General features: G+C 38.7%; 1 protein-coding gene across 1 annotated transcript; it reads right to left on the bottom strand.

The window, feature by feature from the left end:
* Positions 1-1,572: 1,572 nt before the first annotated feature.
* LOC139940913 (metabotropic glutamate receptor-like) lies at positions 1,573-23,608 on the bottom strand. The gene is made up of 2 exons (XM_071937307.1): positions 21,280-23,608; positions 1,573-2,142 (listed from the first exon to the last, which is right to left on the bottom strand). Exons 1-2 carry the CDS (start codon positions 23,431-23,433, stop codon positions 1,645-1,647), a joined length of 2,652 nt encoding a protein of 883 aa, XP_071793408.1. The 5' UTR covers positions 23,434-23,608; the 3' UTR covers positions 1,573-1,644.
* Between the last annotated feature and the right edge of the window lie 514 nt (positions 23,609-24,122).

Here is a 24,122-nt window from a genome sequence, read left to right as displayed (position 1 = left end):
GGTCTAAACTAGAGGGTCCTTTTGGTGTCGTTTACACAATGTAACAATGGACCCCACAGGGAATCATTGTGGGACTGACTTGCTTTGTTGCCAAATAGTTAATTATTATTTGAACAGAATTGGAGAGACAATAAGTTAGTCTCCGACTACAGGTGTTTACACACAATTTGGTTAACGGGAGGGCCCTTGTAGCGTCTTTTACACAATGAAACAGTGGACTCCACTAGGGAATCATTGTGGAACTAATGTGATTTGTTGCCAAATAGTTAATGACTATTTTATACAGAATCGGAGGGACAATAGTTGGTCTCCGACTACAGGTGTTAACAAACTTTGGTTAACGAAAGGGCCCTTGTGGGGTCTTTTACATAATGAAACAATGGACACCACAAGGGAATACTTTAGGAGGGGAATATATAGAACAACAAAAGCAGGACACTACAAACCGGATCCGTTAGGTTGCTTGTGAGTATAGGTATACACATTCACATCAGGGGAACTGATAACAAAAGAGGACGATAGGGTACACGGTTCGAGAAAGGTCCGCCACAAAGGAACATAATGGGGTCCACATTTGTCAGAACAATGAGTTGAACAATGGAGAGTCCACGGTTGGTGGCCATGACACACTCAAATACACGTGAATAATAATGAGACATTTGCATTGCAGTACCTTCACGTTACGATTGTTTACACTTACGCAAATAGATCATCGAAGGCCTACTCTTTGCCATAAGAGGCAGTTGGATACATCACCAAAGGACACTTGCGTCAAAATGATTACATCCAACAACAAAAAGTAGATCTAGACAATATTTCGAGGTAGGGTGGACAATATACTATACCAAGGTTTCGGTTAAATTTGTCAGATACATCCAAACACAACAGTGCACTTTATAGACGATGTTACCTGTGACATCACAATGTTTACAAAAGTGCCACAGAGCCTGGACTTCCTGCAGGCACGATTTGTACATACACAGCCTAATTGGAAGAAATCAGAAAATCTTATGTTTTATGGAGATAATAGTGTCTAGTTCTTATCAACTTTTGATATAATGAAAGGGGGCACATCTCAAAACTTGTCCAGCTTTTCCTTTCATAATTCTTGGATTTATGTGGAAATTATGACACAAAATGTCATCTTTCCCATTACGACCTGTGCAGTATTGTGCCTGCCAGAATACTCAAAGAATGTACAAGGTCACACTTGTTGTAAACAATGTTCACAAAGTCTATAGAATCCACCATATCTCTTAGAGGCTATTGGGTCCCTTAACGAGAACAGTCATGTGTTTCTTCATTTGGTATTTGATCGGTTTGTATCTTATTTGTATATTTTCGCGGCGGGGAGTCGGACGTGTCCCAGGGTGTCCGCCGGAGTTTCTGTCCACCATTATAGGAAGTTTACATGGGCTGAAGAAGGATGTTGCCAAAGAGGGCGCTATCAGAAGTAGTCGTTTCACAGCTTGCCGTATGGAGGTGGGGGGGCACAGAAAGGGACAGAATCTCCTGGCCACATCGGATCTATAGACTTGATTCAAGTTCCGTTCTCCTGCAAGATGACCCTAAAAGCATAGTGCGTCAACAAACAAGCAGTATATCTCACCGGACTGGGACTTGAGTCAAGTCTACATCAAAAACTTAAAGAGGACGGATTTGACCGACGACGCTTCCGCTTCCACCCGATCCGTCCACTTTGCTCGAGATAGTGCCTCCCCTGATCACATTCAGGGTTTGATTCGTCTGCTCCTTCGGCAAGAACCGAACGGCGTACAACTTAGGCAGATACAAACATACCAGGGTCAGGTACACGTTTAAGAGCAACGCCGAGCACAAGGTTGCTACCTTTTGCAGCACCGCAACGGCCGTGAAGTAGACTGGTAGTGCGGCCAGGCAGACCACCAGCGTGGAGTAGACACTCACAGCGATGAACTTGGATTCGTTGTAGTTGTCTGGTACCTGCCTCGTCTTGAACGCGTAAAAACAGCACGCGACGATGAGAGCAAGGTTGTAGGTGCAGGGTACCAGGAACTCGTAGCCGAATGCACAGTAGAGTTCGAGGTAGTTCGTTGGTACCGCTGGTACGGTTGACAGCGCTTTCACTGGTCTGACACTAGATGAGATCGCTATGACGATAATCTATAATGTAAATAAAAATGAACAGGCAAAATACATGAATAACTTAATCTAGAACCAGGCCCTTTAAAGAAACATTATATAATAATTGGTAAGAAAACAACTCGTATAAGATCACAGAGTTACATAAAACTTACATGGTCTAATGATGGTGATATATAGTAGAGAACATCACTCGAAATATTTCTGTCTAAAAATGTCAGATCTGATGAGAAATAAATAAAAACTAATTTCTCGTATGGAGTTTATCGCTTAGTGAGCTTTTTGTATATGTATATTTTTAAACGTCATGTTATATGTAAATCGGTTTTTCACTATCTCGCGACCCAGATGGCCGATCGATCTCAAGCTTCTACACAGGTTGTCAGTTAATGTATATGGTGGATAACATCAGATGCTTACACTGTCAGCTTAGCAAAACCAACTCTGTAACATTGTCACTCTGTCCGTGTGTTGTCTGTCTCTCTACCTCTCTCTCTCTTATCTTATTCCACTTGACGGGTTCTGTTACTCCAGTATACCTGTCAATATTTGTTGTGTTGTCAATCAAGCCCATTTGTGTGCATTTATACAGACCCCTATCGAAACTGATGGGAAAACTGTTATGCGGCAATTAGTGTTATTTTAACACCATGGTGATTATGTTGTTAATGTTACATTCCGGTTTTTACGGTGCATTTTCGCGGTTTTTAAAGTGCATTTTATAGGTCATTTGTGTTGGTAAGCAGTTTGTCACCGCTATTTCTATTTTTCTTATAATATATTTTCTGTTGCTTGTTGGCCGAATATAACTTGTATATTATAGTAATAACAACAGTTGATAATACAGCGATTCGTGTTTTACTAGCTCATTACTCTCGTGGTACTATCACAATTATTACAATTAACAATGAAGCACTTAAAGGTAGTGGATACTATTGGTAATGACTCAAAATAATTATCATCGTAAAACCTTACTTGATTACGAGTAATGGGGAGAGGTTGATAGTATAAAACATTGCAAGAAACAGCTCCCTCTGAAGCAACGTATAGTTTTCGAGAAAGAAGTAATTTTCCACGAATTTGATTTCAAAACCTCAGATTTAGAATTTGAGATCTCGAAATCAAAACGCACACAACTTCGTTTGACAAGGGTGTTTTTTCTTTCATTATTATCTCGCAACTTCGACGACCGATTGAACTCAAATTTTCACAGGTTAGTTATTTTATGCATATGTTGAGATACGGCAACTGTGAAGACTAGACTTTGACAATTACCAAAAGTGTCCACTGCCTTTAAACAATGAATGCTTTCAGGGCACTGCAGCCGAATTTCAAGACGCAGGTATCACTAATCCTGACGAGTTACTCGTCCTCACTTAGGATGGGTTCAATGCGTCTTAACATCTAGGGTTATGGAACTTAACTAATCCAATGTTCTAAAGATTAATCCTAAAGTTAGGAAGAGTTTGCTGAAATCAACGGCTGGACACGCTTGGTAATTGTCAAAGACCAATATTCTCACTGGGTGTATCCCAACATATCCAAAACATAACAAACCTGTGAAAATGTGGAAGCAATTGATCATCGAAGTTGTATGAGAATAATGAAAGAAAAATACCCTTGTCGCAAAGATGTGTGTGATTTTAGATGCATAATAAAAGGCTTTAGGTCTGAAGTCTTTTTTGGGAGTGAGAAATTACCTCTTTCTCAGTTACTTCAGAGGGAGACGTTTCTCACAATGTTTTTGTTTTATATTGCTCGTTACCCAGTAAGCTTTTATGCTTACAATTATTTTGAATAATTAACAATAGCGTCCATTGCCTTTAAACACAGGACGACCGACTTCTTCTAATTTTGGCAAGGTCAGACAAAAAGCCTGCGCCTGCCTGCGCCGCGGCAAACACTCAGCTCACGGTTACCGCAAATTGCTTGGGGCTGCACGGTCGGTGCATTGTTATGCGACACTTCCATTAGTTGACATGATAGACCTTTACCGATATGTAAACAAAACATATCCGGAAATAAATTCACGCGACTTGGAAATTATACAATGAAGTGTCGACAAAAAAATGTACATTTTTATGGGTTGCCGTTCATAGAGAAATATCATTTATAAAACGATTATGTGATGAGATTATGGAGCTTTGCACGGGTACAACCATGAGTAAAACCTCTTTTGATGGATTGTTTTGTTTTGTTTTGCTCTGAAATAGATTTTACATATGGCTGTACCCGCAAGTCTTCTATACATATTTGTATTCATAGTTACTCTTAGTTGTGTACATGTTGTTATGTTCGTCGGTAAACAAAGTTGCTTAAAATACATTTGAGATGGAGTTTGATCGTTTTGACCCCAGAGTAGGAAATTCATACCATTCTCCAATCAAAACATCATAAACTACGTGTGGAATTTTTATTTTGTAATTAATTTTGTGGTTTATTACTTGGCAAATTATGTATTGTTGTACGGACATCTGCTCCAGCACGGCAAAGCTGTGACCGGGTGCGCTGGTTCGAATCCCACCCGAGTGATATGCATGTGGAATTTGTTTTCTCAGAACTCGGGAAAGTGCAGTGGCTCAATACAACGATGTGGGCTACTGTGAGGCCAAGGGCATAAACCAAATAATATTCTTCACACCCGATGCAAATCAAACCTCTTTCAAATAATGGAGTGCCCAATACTTAATAAAAAAATAGGATTCGAACTGCCCCTAGCCAACGGTTTATTTCGGTGGTCAAGACATCAGGGCCCGATTTCATAGAGCAGCTAAGCACAAACAATTGCTTAGCATGAAATGTCTTCCTTGATAAAAAAAAAAACAGGTTTACCAACCAAAAGTCCATGTGATTTTCAGAATAAGCAAACAAAAGCTGAATACCAGTAACAGGCACTATGCATCAAATGGAAATTTCGCTGGTAATCATGTTTTTATCTGTGAAGAAATTTCATGCTTAGCAAATTTTTGTGCTTAGCAGCTCAATGAAATTGGGCCCTGCTCTAGAATGGCAAAGGTCCAGAAAGTAAACGGTGCTTATAACACATCGGTGTAAGGGCAAAAATAACATGTTTTTATCCCATCCAGCCACAATGTAATAAACGTTGGTCACCAGCAGCTCCGAACTCTGATGTGACACACGAGGAGCAGTGTGGCAGGTGGGGGATATCTTATGCATCCGATGATACGAGCATTGGTAAACAAAGCATGTTGTTTTAAAATCAGTGAAATCTGTTCAATCTTATAAATGATTTAAGCCACGTTTTACAGAAATATAGTAGGGATTGTACATTTTAGTGATACACCCATTGGATGTGACACAAAAAGTGTGTCACGTGAAAAGATATCTAGCAATAGGACCATCACATATTTTATTTTTTTACAAATATTCAGGATATGGCAACCATTTTGAAAAATGCTTATTCTACATGCTTATGTTTCCAAAGGACACATGTGCGATGGTTCTACAGTCAAGTATCTTTCTTATGACAAACTGTAACTGTGGGCAAACATGCATGCACAGTTCTACGAAATATATTTTTCGAAACCTGCCAAATTAGAGAAATCCAGAAGAAAGCACAGTACGCTGTTATTTGTTATTTGTTGTTGTTGTTATTAATTTTTTTCATGTTGTTTTGGTGTTTTGTATGTGTTCCTCTTCGACAATTTGTTTTTGACCATCGATGGATTTTTTTATCAGGGCTAATATTGGGCCTATAACGCAACCACGATGCTCGTTTTTCTTTTTCGATTAAATAGCGTAACTGCCTTGCATTGTACAATATTTATTCGGTCTTCATTGTAAACGTGGGCCTAATCGAATAAGTCTCAGCTAACAACCGTCAACAAAGGCAACCTCTCGTTTGACATTAACCGTGTATATAGAGATATAATTAAATTAGTTTTGTTTCCACACGCACGGTCCGGAAAGGGCCTCGGGCTGTTGAGTATTTTAACAAAAAGATATTCCTTATTTTATTACCAATTCAATACGGGTACGGGTGAAAATGTGCAATAATGACATGGGTTGAATAATATACATCCGGGATAAGATATTTTGGTAAAAAAATTACTGTTTTGTCTTGGGATAATTTTTTTTGATTTTGTGATAAAAAAACAAAACAGAAAAAAATACTAATTTATGCAGGACATGAACATCCGGGTTTACAAATTTTGTTTAAAAACAACCTGTTTCGTGTCTAAAATTTAGTCAGTCAGAAACCATGATTGAATTATCTGTTTGCATAAAAAATAAGAGTAAAACAATTATGAAGAAAATTTAGGTTATGCTGTGGGGCGGAGGTTTGTACAAAAATAAAAGTAACGTTAAACATCATTTTACTCTATGATTTTTCATACAATAACAATTGCCAAATAATCATGTTATTAATTTGATATAATTTACAAACGAAATCCAAACCCTGCTTTAATTTTTTTTTTTTTATTGGGGGGGGGGGGCGAGGGGTGGGGGTGTCTTTGTTGCAGTTGACCAACCCCGTTGACCAAGAAAAAACGGAAATTGAATCATATAATAATGGTTCATGGTCTTTTATCCGGAAGTTGCCACAGGTTATCACATCCTGAGTGTTGTACCTACACATGTACAAGTATATCGTTACCAGATATAAAAAGAGAATTGCACATCAACGGTTTAAAGACACTGGACACTATCAGTAATTATCAAAGATTAGTCTTATCACTTGGTGTAGCTCAATTATGCATACAAATTAATAATAAACCTGTTAAAATTTGAGCTCAATTGGTCGTCGAAGTTGCGAGATAACATGAAAGATAAAACACCCTTGTCTCACGAAGTTGTGTGCGTTTAGATGGTTGATCGAGACCGCAAATTCTAAATCTGAGGTCGCGAAATCAAATTCGTGGAAAATTACTTCCTACTCTAAAACTGTCACTTCAGAGGGAGCCGTTTCTCACAATGTTTTGTACCATCAACCTCTCCCCAATATTAGTCACCAAGTAAAGTTTTATGGTAATGATTATTTTGAGTAATTACCAATAGTGTCCACTGCCTTTAAGGTTGACATATAAATCATTCACAGGTTTACACATAGCTTGTCTTTTATATTATGTTTGGTCATTATTTCTGTATATTGAATCTTAAAAAAAAAATATTATTCGTACTCTGTTGGGGCTCTCCCCATTAGTAGTCACTAAGTAAAGTTTACTGCTAATAACTATTTTGAGTAACTACCAATAGTGTCCACTGCCTTTAAGGTTGACATATAAATTATTCACAGATTTACACATAGCTTGTCTTTTATATTATGTTTGGTCCTTATTTCTGTATATTGAATCTTAAAAAAAAAATATATTATTCGTACTCTGTTGGGGCTCAATTTGATATCTCAAAGTAGAAGGTGTAACAACATTTCGTCATAGCTTCCATTGCGTATTGTACACTATTGGTAAATATCAACTCATGTCAGAATGTTTTTTGTTAGTAGTTCACAGTAATACATATAGTAACTTAGGATAAGAAAACAATGAGAGTTCACAATAATTTAGAAAGTTATAGATATTAAGAATCTTAAAGTCGGACAACACTTAGGTTCATGTGAAGCAGAGGCTTTTGTGCATTAGCCTAATAAACAGATAAACAACAGACAAAAATATAGATACAGAAGACAGAAAATGTGTACAGAACGGAGACTAGCGAACAAAACACACGACAAAGGCTAATAAGATGGTGAGTATGTTTTAACACCAAACGTCAAACCTACGAATGAGCATCAAGAAGTTTTTTTTCTTTTTTTCTTTTCTTGTGAAGGGCAGGAAGAGTGATTGAAGATTTAAATGAGTAACTCAAACCATTTCAAGACTATTTTGGTATAATGTTGTACTCTTGCAGGAAACGAACAGATTGTTTATCGCAGAAATGAATCTGAAGAAGCTTGTCTCTCAAAAGTAAAATGGAAAGTTATGAAAGATTTGATATTTCTTCGTTTTATAGAATAGTTTTAAAATGACACTATAAAAAGTGCAGTTTTTTTACCTTTATGATGGTGTGCTGTACAATGTTTATTTTATTTCTGTTAAATCATCTCTTTAAAGATACCGGACACTATTGGTAATTGTCAAAGACTAGCCCTCACGGTTGGTGTATCTCAACATATGCATAAAATAACAAACCTGTGAAAATTTGAGCTCAATCGGTCATCGAGTTTGCGAGATAATAATGACAGAAAAAACACCCTAGTCACACGAAGTTGTGAACACTATTGGTAATTACTCAAAATAATTATTAGCATAAAACATTAATATGACGAGTAATATAATGGAGAGCGGTTGATAGTATAAAACTTTGTGAGAAACGGCTCCCTCTGAAGTCACACAGTTTTTGAGCAAGAGGTATAATTCCTTACTAAAATAATTAAAGACTTATGGCCAGAAGCCTTTTATTCCTATCCGAAAGCACACTAATTTGTACAAGGGTTTTTTTTTTTTCTTTCAAAAATTTCTCTCAACTTCGACGACCAGTTGAGCTCAAATATTCACGGGTTTGTTATTTTATGCATATGTTGGGATAGACCAAGTAAGACAACTACCAATAGTGTCCAGTGTCTTTAAAACATCTCTTTAAATCAGTGTATAGATTTAGAGGCGCACGTGCCGATTACACAAAGCAATCAAATCCATCCCAAGACAAATTGTCAGTATTATCGCCAGTAATTTGTGACATCACGTTTTGCTTAGCAACTGCGACTGATTTGCAGTGAAGATCAATTTAAGCTCTTTGTGAAATCAGCCCCTTGACATCTTTGGTAATTGTCATGACCTGGGCCCAATTTCAATTTCAATTTCAATTTCATAGAGCTGCTAAGCACAAAAGTTTGCTTAGCATGAAATTTCTTCCTTGATAAAAACAGGATTACCAACAAAATTTCCGTTTGTTGCATTTTTCTTGTTACTATTCAGCTGTTGTTTGCTTATCTTAAAAATCACGTGAAATTTTGGTTGTTAATACTGTTGTTATCAATGAAGAAATGTCATGATTAGCAAATTTGGTCATCGAAGTTGCAAGAGAATAATGAATGAAAAAAAAACACCCTTGTTGTATTAAATATGTGTATGCTTTAATTCTGATGCCAAAAATCGGGTCTGAAATTTTGTATTATTAAGTGAGAAATTACCTCTTTCTCAAAAACTATACGTTACTTTAGAGGGAGCCGTTTCTTACAATGTTTTTTTTTTTCAGTTGTTTTTTTTATTAACAGCTCTCAACAATGTGAAAAAAAGGGGGCAAAATTATACGGTGCTTTACCTGGCAGCTTTACCTCACAGGGAAATTTTGCAGACTGCCCCTTCAAGACACAATTACAAAACTTCAACAGTAAAGTTTACGGTGGTTTAACAGGCACCCTAGCTGCCAGGTAGGCCTAAAGGACCGTTAACTTGACGGGATTTATTTTTTACAGTAAGTTGTGTATACTTAAGATTATTTTGAGTATGTGTAATTACCAATAACTAAGTATTGCCTTTTTAAACTTTTGTAACTTAAAATTAATTTGTTTCAGCCAATCGATTGATGAAAAGCTCTCATAACAAACCAACATATTTATAGAGTTTTGTAATTAAATTAAAACCAAACGGTTATTATTGCGAGATAAAAAATCTCATTCTTTATAGATTTGAAAAGGAACCTTTCCATTCGCTCTTTTTCTTTTGGTTTAAAAAAGGCCTGTAAAATATCCGGCCCTATCGGACGAAGATGTCACCAATCGATAGTAAACGCTCAAAAGTAATAAATTCGCCAACTGGGAATACAACAAAACGTAGAATCTCCATGGAACATTGTTTGCTGAAGAGAGCCATCACGGCATTTCAACCTTTTGAAGTAGTTGAACTTTATGCTCTTTTAACGGATACAATATTGCTTTGACATTTTCAGGATGCTTTTTAAGAGTTGATTAGTTTGGTTAATTACTGCATTGTTCGAATTTTTCCTAAAGAATTACGGACATTGGATTATCGATTACTACTTGGCTCTAAGATCTTTTTTATTATTGTCGACAACAAAAAGAGATGCAGTATATAAAGAAGCAATTTAAACATCAAAATGTATACAAATAATATGATTTGATTTTAATTGCAATTTAACTTGTAAGATAAATTGGTTGGTATCGATCAGAATGGGAAATTTTGAAAGGTGTACTTTTTTTAGCTTTACATTTATTACAATTATTACGACTGTCAATGGTCTGACGCTTTGACCCTACCATAAGTTTCCACAAAGACTTTAAAGGCACTGAACAATATTGGTATTTACTCAAAAAATTGTTGGCATAAAAACTTACTTGGTAACTTTTGATAGTACATGTATACAATTTCTTTTTGGAAACGGCAAACGGCACCCTCTGAAGTAACGTAGTTTTTTAGAGAGAGGTAACTTCTCCATCAAATAAAAGAAGGATTCAACTGAAGTCTATAGGCATCTAAAAACACATACAGTTTGTGCAACAAGAGTGTTTTTCGTTCATTATTCTCTTGCAACTTCGATGAACGTTTGAACGCAAATTTGTACAGGTTTGTTATTTTATGCATAAGGTTGGGATAAACCCCAACATCAACTAAGGAGCTAGCCTGCGAATAAGTCTTGACCACCATGTTCAGTTAGGCCTACAATTACTAATTTTGGCCAACTGTTTAACAATTAAACCTATGTAATGGTAGCACAAATTTGGTCGTGAATGGGAAATGGGGTTTCTAAAACATTAAGCATCCTCGTTTGGTTGAGTAAGTAAATAGGTCTTAAAGGGTCGTTTAAAATTGGCAGGGTCGTGGTCGTGTGATTTCGGCTCTGGCCTTTATTGCACGTCCACGACCCTGCAAGGTTTTAAACGGCCGTTTTCTTCCCATTCGTAAAATAAAATTATCTTTTGTTTAAAATCGGGAAAGCTGAGAAGAACTTTTTGAAAATGTCATTGACGCTGAATGGTTTGTGCGCATCGCATACTTGCTAATAGTTTGTACAACAAAGCTGTGCAAATTATCGCCATGCCTATATGGTTAAACACTGTGCTTTACTTTTAAAAATGGCCACGTTGTGCCCTCTCGACCAATCAGAATGGACAAACTGTCTCGGTTTTTTTTTAATTTTGTTTGTTTGTTATATACCACGAAATATTTGAACGTACAGCTCACAAGCCTGAAGAAAACCTGGCAAACAATTGCTATGTGAACCAGAAGTATACCCATGCACTTCACGATCTAAGTGTTCTGGGTATACTTTGAAATGCGCCACTCAAGGACCTTGACGTATTAATGTCACAACAAATACTTCAGTTCATCGTATAGTCTATGACTGTAAAAAGTATATCGATGTTGTTAAAGTAATCATTGACTGTCATTGAAGGTTATATCCTTCACTGTCTAAAATGAAAGTTTGTAAGATTGGAAATTTAATGTTTTTCTATCTTGAGTTTGCATTGAACAACTTCCCATGTCTTATGGTCATAATAAGCTTGACAGCACAGAAGAAGTCAAAAACATTTTGCAAACCTTTCCTGTTTTTCCTGTATTTAAATTGTTAAATACAAAAAGGAACGTCTTCGGAAGACTATAACGAAAAAAAAATCATTTCCCCCCCGAAAACCAAAGTATGGAAGACCGGTCATGTAATACCGGAATCACCTATTGTTCAAGTCCAAATCATTGTTAAATACAAAAATGTCTCCGGTTTATTTGATGAAACAAGAAATACTTCTGTGGTCGACCATGGAAGTGGATACATAAAAGAGGTACATCACCTTTGTTTGCTTTTAAGTATATATTTTGTGCTTAAATACTTTCTGCGCTTAAGCATGCACTCTTTGAAATAGAGACGAGAGTTGAGCCATCACTTGCCCTATTGAATATATGTTTCCCCGCGTCATCAAATTTAGTTTCAAATGACAGGCAGCCAGTCGATACAAAAATAGCGATGTCGGTTTTATCCTTCACAGTCTTAAAATGAAAGTTTGTAAGATTGGACATTGAATGTTTTTCTATCTTGAGTTTGCATTGAATCGTTTTCCTGCGCATTGTGTCATGTCACATGGTCATAATAAGCTTAATACTATAGCACCAAAGAAGTCACAATTACTTTGCCGCCATTTCCTGTTTTGAAAGTATGAAAGATCAGTCATGTGTTACCGGAATCGCTTATTGCTCGTGTCCAAATCGCAATTTGTAAGCAAAATTTGAAATACAAACAAATTTATCCGGTAGCTTTGATGAAAAGATTTCCTTCTGCGATTGATCATGGAAGTGGATACATGAAAGCCTTTGTCTTGCCTTTGTTTGCTAAGTATAAAATTGTTGTGCTTATAGCTACTTTCTGTGCTTATGCAACTCTTTGAAGAGAGTTGAGCCACGTAGGTCCTATTGTATACCACAGTCCTCAAATTTAGCCTCAGGCCATGCAGCCTCTAAACTGTAAACTCTAAACTATCGTTGAAGGTTCCATCATTCAGTGTCTGAAATGAAAGTTTGTAAGATTATAATGTGAATGTTTTTCTTTCTTAAGTTTGCATTCAACCGTCGAATTGTCTCGTCTAACATGTCACATGGATCCAAATGCCATAGTAAGCATTCAACACCCAAAGAAGTCACAAACATTTTTGCCGCCATTTCCTGTTTTACCGAAAAACCAATAGAATGAAAGTCAGACGCGCTTTACCGGAATCGATTATTGTTCTTGTCCAAAGCGAAAATTGTATGTGAATTTTTTAATACAAAAATGTCTCCGGGAGATATGATGAAAGATTCCCTCTCCGACCTATCACAGAAAAGGATGCATACAAGAGATGGCTCACCTTTGTCTGCTAAGTATTTAAAGTTGTTGTGCTTTCTGTGCTTATGCAACTCTTTGAAATAGTTGAACCGCGTAGCCCCATGGTATGTATCCCATCAGGCCTCATACTTAGCTTCAAGCCATGCAGCAAGTAAACTCTAAACTATCACTGGAGGTTCTATTATTCACTGTAGTATGTAAATGTTTTCTTTCTTGCGTTTGCATTGAATCGTTTCCTTACACTATATGTCTCTTGTCACATGAACCCAAAGGTTACACGCATTAAACGACACCCAAACAAGCCACAAGCATTTGCCACTGGGTTCGATTATAACCGGATTCGATTATTGTTTCATCCAAATCGCAAATTGTATTCAAATTGTTAAATACAAAAACAAATGTCTCCGGTAAATGGAATGAAACGATTTCCCAACAACAAAAACGATGAAAAGCCAGACGTGTTATTACCGGATTCGATTACTGTTCATGTTCAAACACAAATTGTATCTAAATTTGTAAATAAGAAAATGTCTCCGGTAACTTAAATGAAAAGATTTCCTGCTTTCCCGAAAACCAAAGTACAACAGATTAGACGAGTGTATTACCGGATTCGATTACTGTTCTATCCAAATCGCAAATTGCATTCAAATTGTTAAATACAAAAACGAATGTCTCCGGTAAATGTAATGAAAAGATAATAAAATAAAATAAAGAATTTAAAAAATTGAAAAGCCAGAGGTGTTTTACCGGATTCAATTATTGTTCATCTCCAAGTCACAAATTGTATTTTAATGCTTGAATTCAAAAATGTCTCAGGTAGATTTATTGAAAAGATTTCCTACTGCGAGCGATCACGGATGTTGATACATATACAGATATGCCTCACCTTTGTTTGCCAACAGTGCTCTCGCAACTCAAGCAATATCTTTATAGCTTTGAGCATGAAAGGGCACACAATCTCAGATAACCAACTCGTTTTAAAGGCGCTGAACACGTTCGGTATAATTGTCGAAGACCAGAATTCTCACTTGGTGTATCCCAACATGTGCATAAAATAACAAACCTGTGACATTGTGGATTCGATTGGTTAATGAATTTCAAGAGAATTAAACTTGGAAGAAAAATCACCTTTGTTCCAAAACTTTGTGTCTGCTTTCATATGCGTTCATGCCTGAAGTTTGTTATTATTTTATTGAGAAACTACCCCTTCTCAAAAGTATACGTTACTTCAGAGGGAGCTGTTTCTCACAGTGGTTTGTTTTTTAACTACCAACAGCTCCCCATTTCTCTTTATCAAGAAAGTTTTGTATGCACACATTTTTTTTTTTTTTTTTTTTTGTAATTTCCGTTAGTGCCATTTGCCTTTAAAGTAGCATTTGCAATTTCTCCGAAAGTGTGTTTTTTTTCTTCTTAAAGGCAGTGGACACTGTTGTAATTACTCGAAATAATTATTGGCATAAAACCTTTCTTAGGAACGAGTAATGAGGAGTTGTTGATAGTATGAAACATTGTGAGAAGCGGCTCCATCTGAAATAACGCATAATTTTCGAGAAAGAAAAAAAATTCCACGAATTTGATTTCGAGACCTCAAAATTAGATTTTGAGGTCTCGAAATCAAGCATCTGAAAGCACACAACTTCGTGTGACAAGGGTGTTTTTTCTTTCATTATTATCTCGCAACTTCGACGACGAATTGAGCTCAATTTTCACAGGTTTGTGATTTATGCATATGTTGAGTTACACCAAGTGAGAAGACTGGTCTTTGACAATAACCAATAGTGTATAGTGTCTTCAATATATTTTTTAATAACACAGGAGTAGTCAAACACGGTTCTTCTTAGAGCACAACACTATTCAAGAAAGGATGCGGACCTCATCTACTTATATAGTCCCACCATGCAAAGTTTAAATCCTACTAATCCTTACTCTTGAAATTCTCTCTCGTTTTTGTCATTACTGTTTTCATAACAATTTTCAGCAGAGTATGGTCACAAATTGGGTAAATAAATGTTCCGTTATTACTCATTATTTCTTTAATATAGATGGAAATTTTGCATCGGGATAAAAGAAAAGATACTGCTCTAGAATTGCAAGGGTCGTAGGTTCCAATCCAACTCGAGTAGTATGCCTGTGATATTAATTGTTCACAGCGCTCGGGGAGCGATGACTTCTCACTCAAATTACAAAGGACTTCAGCTGAAGCCTTCTATGTTGTGAAAGCACACAAAGTAACACACCAAGGGTGGAGTCCTTCTTTCATTGTTCTCTTGCAAACTTGATGGCTAAGCCTAAATTCCAACATGTTTGTTATTTGATGCATAATGTTGGGATACACCAAGTGAAAATACTGGTCTTTGACAATAACCAAACATGTCCAGTGCATTTAAAGGCAATGGACACTATTGGTAGTTACTCAAAATAATTATTAGCATAAAACCTTACTTAATAAACGAGTAATGGGGAGAGGTTGATAGTATAAAACATTGTGAAAAACGGCTCCCTCTGAAGTGACGTAGTTTTTCAGAAAGGAGTAATTTTCCACGAGGTTGATTTTAAGATCTAAGATTAGAATTTGAGGTCTCGAAATCCAGCATCTGAAAGCACACACTCACTTCATGTGTTTGACAAGGTTTTATTTCCTCGCAACTCCGATGACCAATCGAGCTCAAAATTTCACGGGTTTGTTATTTTATGCATATGTTGGGATACACGAAGTGAAAATCATGGTCTTTGACAGTTTACCAAACGTGTCCAGTGCCTTTTGGTTACGGGAATGTGTATGCATCGAAAGCCGTTGGTCACTGAGTGTGATTCTATTAAAGGAACACGTTGCCTTGGATAGGTCGAGTTGGTCTTTTAAAAGCGTTTGTAACCGTTTTTTTATAAAATGCATATGGGTAGAAAGATGTTGTAAAAGTAGAATACAATGATTCACACAAACATGCCTCGAAATTCCGTGGTTGACTAACACGTCGGCCATTTATGGGGGTCTAAATTTTGATTCACATGAATGGCCGACCAGGTTAGTTCGCACAGTAGAAGGAAAACCACGCAATTTCGAGGCAAACTTGTTTGAATCATTGTCTTCTACTTTTAAAACATCTTTCCAACCATATGCATTTTATAAAAAAACGGTTACAAACGCTTTTGGTTTTACCAACTCGTCCTATCCAAGGCAACGTGCTCCTTTAAAACAGTACGTATCACATCATACGCGTGTTTTGCGAAAATGGCGGGAAGTCCTTTCACGATTCGCCGCTGTTCGTGAATAGGTTGTGCAAATTAGTTTCGTCATTATTGTTGCCTATATAAGCGCTGGAAGGCATGAACCGTGTTGGGCCTAATTTCATTGAGCTACTTCATACCTACAAAAGTAACTAAACAAAAAATAATAACCAGGGCCCAATTTGATAAAGCCTGTAAGCAAAAAAATTTGCTTAGCATGAAATTTCTTCCTTTAATAAAAACATGATTACCAACCAAATTTCCACGTGATTTTCAGAATAAGCGAACAAAAGCTGAATGCCAGAAACAAGCAATATGCAACAATTTTAAATTTGGTTGGTAATCTTTTTAGCATCTAGGAAGAAATTTTATGCTAAGCAAATTTTTGTGCTTACAGGCTTTATGAAATTTGGCCCAGGATAAGGTACAAGCAAATATGTCATGTCACAAGCAAAATTTATTATTTAAAAAACATTTGCTGAGGTGCTGTAGTTTTTGAGAAATTAGTAAAACAATTTCACAACAATAATAGTTGTCATCTCAGTTGTTTTAGCATGTAGAGCGGATTTACGAGACTCTGAAAAAAGTGCTCTGTGGTTTTCCAAACATTGACTACTGTGAAGCTGAAACTTCTACAGGTAAATTACATTATACATATACATATACATAGCTTCATCCGCAATGAGAAGTGACTCATGTCATGGCCAAAACATGATCTACAAAAGGTACCAAAACCCTTTAAGCGGGAAAATGTTGTCAAGTATACTTCTAGATATGTTTAAGATGGTTTGGCTACAACTCACATCATGGCACAGGATTAAACAAGATCTTTATAAGTAGGATTTGAAACTTATACGTGGTGGAATTACGATATAGAAAGGTTTGCGGTAACACTGTCTATGTATCTTATTAGACGGGTGGTTCTGAAAAGAACCGCTGGTTTCAACTTGACGTTTCGATCAGTATGCTCTGATCGTTTAGACGATCGGAGCATACTGATCGAAACGTGTAAAGCAACGGTTCCTTTCAGAACCACCCCAACTCATTAGAGATAGTCATTACAAGATGTTACCGTAAACCTTCCTATAAAAAGGTCTATATAGTTCATCCTTCTGTTAGTTGCCTGAAGCTAGTGTAACAGGTATGCATTTAGATTAAATAGTTGTTTAGCACCGACTGACTCCATTATTTATAATAACCTCGACCCCCCCCCCCCCAAGGGCGATGTATAAACGATTCATATTTTTCATTATGATACATAATGAAGATAAGTCGACACTAAGTTGACACTAATTCGATCCCACGCAGCCCAAGCAATGTGTTTCATAATATGACCAGGAACCCCCCCCCCCCCCCATCAGGGGGCGAGATTGAACACGTTGTCATTAAAATCCATATCTGAAATCGATATTTTGATGGTTTAGATCATAGAGCAAGGGCATACGACAGCTTAGCATTAATACTCAAAGATTGAAAATGTTAATGTTCACAGATTTGCACATCACGACAAACTCTTCATGACAAGGCTAGGCTTCGAATTGAAGATACCCAAGCCTACATCCGTATGGACTGTGAAAGGGGTAACCCTGTTTCAGCCCCAGGAGTAGGTGGCAATGGCCTCTGGGATAAAAAAAATTGTAGCCCACACCTTGAAGTGGCCTTCAGGCCTTGTGTGTTTGGCGACTTGCATAAAAAATGTTTTAAAGTAGATATACACATGGTAGTAAAGTAGTAGTCCCAGCCTATTTTCTACATCATCCGCCCGAGTAATAGTTAAACAACAAGACAGTTCTTTTCAGAACTGAGAAGTCCAGATTTCAAATGGGGGCAGGGGTTGAGGCACACTCCAATCGGAGGAGCATACCCCCCCCTTCCCGTAGTTACGCCCCTGTATGTGTAGATTGTACTAAATTCATATAGCTGTTGGATTTCGATTGAGTAGATTGCTCGAGTTCAATTTGTCATGGTCGATAGCATATCCATTACTGTCTCATTCATTAATTACAGCTAATTATATGCCCCCCAACATTTTAGAAATTGGTATTGGTGCATATAAAACAAATTGTGAGTTTTGTATTTTTGATCATAATAATTTCATGTATAAAATGGTCAGCCCTTCAATACTTCAGCTGTGTTTCAATTCACTGTGCACTTTTAAAGGGGTCGAGAGTTGAAGCATTATTCTTCCGTCCTCATTTTCAATCGTCTACTCGGTGAACAAAAAAGGCTGACATTGACTTTTCCCATACTCGACTGTTGGATACCTTTATAACAAAACTGGATCAGCCATAGTTTGAGAGTCAGTGCTGACCACAAAGTATGAAATTGGGTCTAACAGTTTGAGGAGGGGTATTGAAAGTCAATTATAGAGCGTCCAACTATTGGTAACCCCTTGGGTTTAGATTTCACAGAACGGTTTAAGAGCGGAGGCTCGGCACTAGTCTAGTACAATACGGTAGATCTGTATCTGTATCTGTATCTGTTAAGTTGAGCCGGCAAAAAGCCTAAGACACATCACACCAGCTTAAAGGTCGTGGACAACTTGGTAACGAGTAATGGAAAGAGGTTGATATAGTATAAAAAACATTGTGAGACACGGCTCCCTCTGAAGTGACGTAGATTTCGAAAAAGAAGTTTATTTTCCACGAGTTAGATTTCGAGACCTTAGGTTTAGAAGTTTTAAGGTATCGAAATCAAGCATCTGTAATACGCACACAACTTCGTGTAGCAAGGGTGTCTTTTCTTTCATCATTACCTCGCAACTTGACCGGTTGAGCTCAAATTTTTACGGGTTTGTTATTTTATGCATAATGTTGAGATACAGCAAAGGAGAAGACTTGTCTTTGACTATGACTAACGGTGTGCATTGTCTTACGGCGCATTGCGTGGATGGGATGGTTTAATTTTAAAGTGTTTAGTGATGAGAGTGTATTTGAGGATATCTAACGAGTTGATGGAAATCACACTACGGGGTATTAGGCATTCTAGTCCTTGATGGTGGCCGGAAAAACTGCTGCCGTAGATTTTGGTTGAGTGACGAGTTTGATGGATTTTATGGATTATAAGGCAACATTCTTCATTACGTGTTTGCAAAAAAGAAAAATGATTTTCTTCCTCAGACTGACGTAAAGGCACTGGACACAATTGGTAGTAATACTCAATAATTAATAAACAACAATTGTTAGAATAAAACTTGGTAACGAGGAATATTGAGCGCTGCTAATAGAAAACAAAGTTGTGAGAAACGGCTCCTTCTGAATTGTTAGCGAATCTTTTGAGAAAGAGGTGTTTTCTCACTCAAATATAATTTAAAAAATGAAAGGCTTCCGCTGAAGCCTTTTACCGTGCATCCTGAAAGCACACAATGTGCAACATGGTGTTTTTCCTGTCATTATTCTCTTCCAACTTCGATAACCAATGAGGCCAAAATGGTCAAATGTCTGTTTTATATGCATATGTTGAGATATATACCACCAAGTGAGGATAGGCCTTCTGGTCTTCTGCAACAATCAAAAGTGTCCAGTGTCTTTAAAAAGTCTGAATTCAGATAAAGATCTTAAACTGTTCGTCCCTTTATACAACGCAATGTTATAGTCCAATGACTTCCTAAAGCACCGCTTGGATTTGACGACCCCCCCCCCCCCCCCGATCATGCGTGTGAAATCAATAACTATAGCACAATCTTCATTCATTGAACCTAATGATGAAAAGAGGAAATGTGTTTCCCGCCATAGAAGAACTAAACCACGGTCTGGCCCCAACGGCCGGAAATTGGACCGCATTGTTTAGTGATGCAATTGCACCTACCAGTGCCATAAGCCCCGAGGTATAGAGCAATTCACAAGATAGCTACTGTTTTAAAATTTTAGGATTGAAAAAACTTCGGTTGAATGATAGTTTCGAAAACTTCGTTGGAAGTAACCTCGGGTATGAGGTTCAGCAAAGTACTACCAATTAAAAAAAAATTATCATAATGAAATAATTTCGGTTGAACGATTCCACGAAAGCTTCAAGAATTCTGTAGAACAAAAAATGTGTTTTGTTGCCATTTGACGTAATGAGAATGATGTTGTTAAAAAATTATTTTATGAATCGCGTGGCCAGCTGGCAATAACAGCATTCAAAATAAAGCAATCCGTCATTTTTGATAATCCGTTTGTTGTCAGTGTGGTATTGTGACTGAACATCTGTAGTCGTGGCTATTTTCAACAAAATCATTTACCCCTTCTCACAAAAGAAATCTTTGGATGAATTGAATAAGTTGTTTTTGCCTTCGATCAAACTAATGGCTGATAAGTTTTTTTACGTTTTCTTAATTATACCTCAAACAAAAACTGCGAGCCAGTTCTGTTTGGTTCCCTGTATGGTTTCCAGAGACGTTTATGACGCACTGAACCCATTCTAACTCGTCCTAACTCGAGATTGGATTAATTCTGAACCCATCCTAACTCGTCCTTACTCGAGACTGGATTAATTCTGAACCCATCCTAACTCGTCCTTACTCGAGATTGGATTAATTCTGAACCCATCCTAACTCGTCCTAACTCGAGACTGGATTAATTCTGAACCCATCCTAACTCGTCCTTACTCGAGATTGGATTAATTCTGAACCCATCCTAACTCGTCCTAACTCGAGACTGGATTAATTCTGAACCCATCCTAACTCGTCCTTACTCGAGATTGGATTAATTCTGAACCCATCCTAACTCGTCCTAACTCGAGATTGGATTAATTCTGAACCCATTCTAACTCGTCCTAACTCGAGATTGGATTAATTCTGAACCCATCCTAACTCGTCCTAACTCGAGATTGGATTCATTCTGAACCCATCCTAACTCGTCCTTACTCGAGACTGGATTAATTCTGAACCCATTCTAACTCGTCCTAACTCGAGATTGGATTCATTCTGAACCCATTCTAACTCGTCCTAACTCGAGATTGGATTAATTCTAGTGCTTCGTGAAATCTGCTGCAGAACCACCAATGGGTGGACTTTGGGACGCTAGTTGGCTGCAGATCTACTAGATAAATCCATTAATCTTGGCTATGCGCGTGCTCAGAAAAACGTTTACAACTTATTCTGAAAAGTCTGCTGCCACCTAGCGTGCTAAAGTCCCCAATTTGTGTAGTACTACTTCTTACCTGGACGAGTATCAAGACTCCCGCCACAAAGAGAAGGTTACGGGGGCTGACCCATTTCGGGCGCCTGACTGATTTCTTACTGGCCCTGAAGATCCTGTAGATGCGGTTAACCTTCAGGAGAGTCGGTGCATAAGTCAAGGTAAAACTCAGAGAAATGGCTGCCTCTGACACCAAACAGGTCCATCGAGTTGGTGGGAGGAGGAGCAAAACAACGCCGACGATAGCGACGATCACCCCCACCAGGATGATGCTGCTGAGCTCCCGGCTGGCCGCCTTGATGAGCGCTCTGTCCCGGTACACCATGAAGCCAGCCACGGTCAGACCCGTCAAAATGAGCCCGATGAGAGTAAAGAGGAGGATGGTGATGACGACTGGGTCTTGGAAACTCAGGGTGGTCGGGATGATGTCCTCACACACTGAACGATTGTGACTGGGCCAGGATGCGATATCACATGCCAGACATGCCTTAGTGGTTAACTCCACGGTTCTGTTGATCACAATCTCGTTGTTGCTGCACTCCTGGCATGTCCAACAGCATTTATCCTCCGATGGAACCAGTATGAATCCCTCGACACAATCGGGTATACATGTCGACCGGGGTGCCTCCGTGGATCCATCCTGCCAGCGGATTTCATCCACTTGGAGTTGCAGTCTTTTCCCGGCGTTTAATGAGTTCCAAACTCCGATCTCAACGCTAGCGTAACTTCCATCTTCAAGCCTCTTGTAGTTCTTCATAATGTACTTTCCAGGTGGGTCGGCATTTTCATCAAAGTAAAGCAGTCCACCCGTTCCTGCGAAATTCACATTTCGTAAATGTGGCATTAGACCATGCCCTGTGATTGTATTGACATCAGTGCAATTATTCAGTCCCCCTGGACACTGTTTAAGGAGTGAGTCAAGGGCATGGGCGAACGCATACACACCATCTATAACAGGAGACACCACGAAGTCGTTGCTGGGGTTGTCGGGGAAAACGCCCGGGCACTCAGTCGTGTTTTCCCCGCACCCCAACTCACTTCGTCTCGCATTCCTATAGTCCGTAAACCACGAACTTACCGTGTCCGTAGCCGGGTCCAAGCCCGCTAAATGGGCCTCAAAGTTCGGCACAGTCTGGCTGTAGAAACGGGTGAACAGAGACCCCTGAGCGATATCGGTAAACCCGTGTTCCGTCAGGTCGAATCCCCAGTCGTCCCCACCGATCCACGTGCGTTTCAGGCCGGGCTCCATCTTGGCCACCTGACCAAGCACTGCGTTTGCCACCTGCAAGGCCGAGAACATCACCACTACATGTGCATATTTATACCTCACAAGCTTTGCTACTACCTCCGATAGTTCCTTCTCTGTGGGGTACTGGTTCACCGCCGAGGTAAACGCAACACAGATACCCCTCTGCTCTGTGAGTACAAGGAGCTCTCTAGCTCCGTGGAGACCGTAGCTGTCCACTGAGTGAATAACAGCTATGTATTCCCATTGGAAATACTGGAGCATGTCTACGATCGCAATGATCTGGTGCTGGTCCGGAGGAACGGTTCTCAGAAAGTAGGGGAACCTTGCCTTATCGCTTAGCTCGTTACTGGACGCCCAGAAAGACATCAAGGGCACCTGAAAGAGTGCGGTTATCTGGGCAACTGGGATGCTAGTGGCACTTCTTGAAGTGCCTATGATACCTATGATCGTGTGCGACAGATCATCATGAAGTGTATCCGTTAGGTTGGTGGAGGAGACGGTGGTACCAGGGCAGGAATCCTTGAAGGCGTCGGGTGAGATGTTCTCCAGCATCAGCAGTGACATCCACAGTGAGATGTCCTCATTACGGCAATCGTCCCTGATGTCGAAGCCGAGGGTCACACCGGGCAGGATGTCATTCCTGGAATTGATGTCCCTGACGGCCCATGCCATCGCCTCGGCATGCACCACTCCACGGGGTATGATGTCCGTGTCGCAGTGACTGGAGGCGCTGCCGTGCAGAGAGAGCAAGGCCCCCAGGTTCACATCGCCCATTTCACGGTAAATCGTGCACGCTACTCTATAATCGGACAATCCATAAGGCAGGAACAACAACAGCATAATCAGTGCCACCACACTTCTAAACACTCCACTGTATCTAGCAAACATCGCTGAGTTCCCACTCCAAAACCTCCACGCCAGCATCATCAATGTTCTGCCTCGTCTAGTCGAGGAGAGCCGATATTTATATCATCTTTTTCTATCGAAGAGGAGTTATCATCTAACAGACAGATAAAATCCACCGAAGCTGAAGAAAAAATACAATCCATTGGTTATTGTGTATCGATTTGTGCATCCGATCAGTGGATGACAGTTGAACATGTTTACACGCTACAACCGTCCTGAGTTCTGACTGTTTATTTGGGGCTCGAATCGTCCCTGAATCAGTGCGCATGAATAGCACGTGTGCACGTTGCGATACTGTGTGTTGTCTGATGCCAAACAGTATACTTCTTGATATTATTATAATAATAATGATAGTGAGTGACTGCATGTCGCGTGGCTGGCTCTTTGCACCATTGAGTCCCTAGTGTTGCAGCGTTTCTGGGTGTGTTTTTTTTTAAGAGTTAATGAAGACTAGAACTTAATTGCCTGTTAACGGTAGAAAGGAATACTTGTTATCCGCAAACAATGAATGATAATTGTGAGACAATAACTTAACGATTGAATCATCAGTGACCACCAATGGAAGTGGGGGGGGGGGGGGTAGGTAATATACAAATTGTATATACTCATTGCTGGATTATAGTACCTCTCCAGCAAAAATCATCCGGAGATGTACTTCGGTCTGAAACAATCTATACACAAATTAAAATGGCTTTTTAATAGCCTCAAAA

This window comes from Asterias amurensis, chromosome 8 (genome assembly GCF_032118995.1).
Source record: "Asterias amurensis chromosome 8, ASM3211899v1".
In the NCBI taxonomy this organism is placed as follows: domain Eukaryota; kingdom Metazoa; phylum Echinodermata; class Asteroidea; order Forcipulatida; family Asteriidae; genus Asterias; species Asterias amurensis.
Note: the sequence above shows the minus strand (reverse complement) of the source record. Positions and strands in the feature narration are given on the sequence as shown.

Excerpts from the sequence above, each read along its gene's own strand:
- LOC139940913 (XM_071937307.1), bottom strand. The coding sequence starts at position 23,433 with ATGATGCTGGCGTGGAGGTTTTGGAGTGGGAACTCAGCGATGTTTGCT. Across the intron at positions 2,143-21,279 it reads GAGTCTTGATACTCGTCCAG|ATTATCGTCATAGCGATCTC; the intron begins GTAAGAAGTAGT and ends TTTACATTATAG.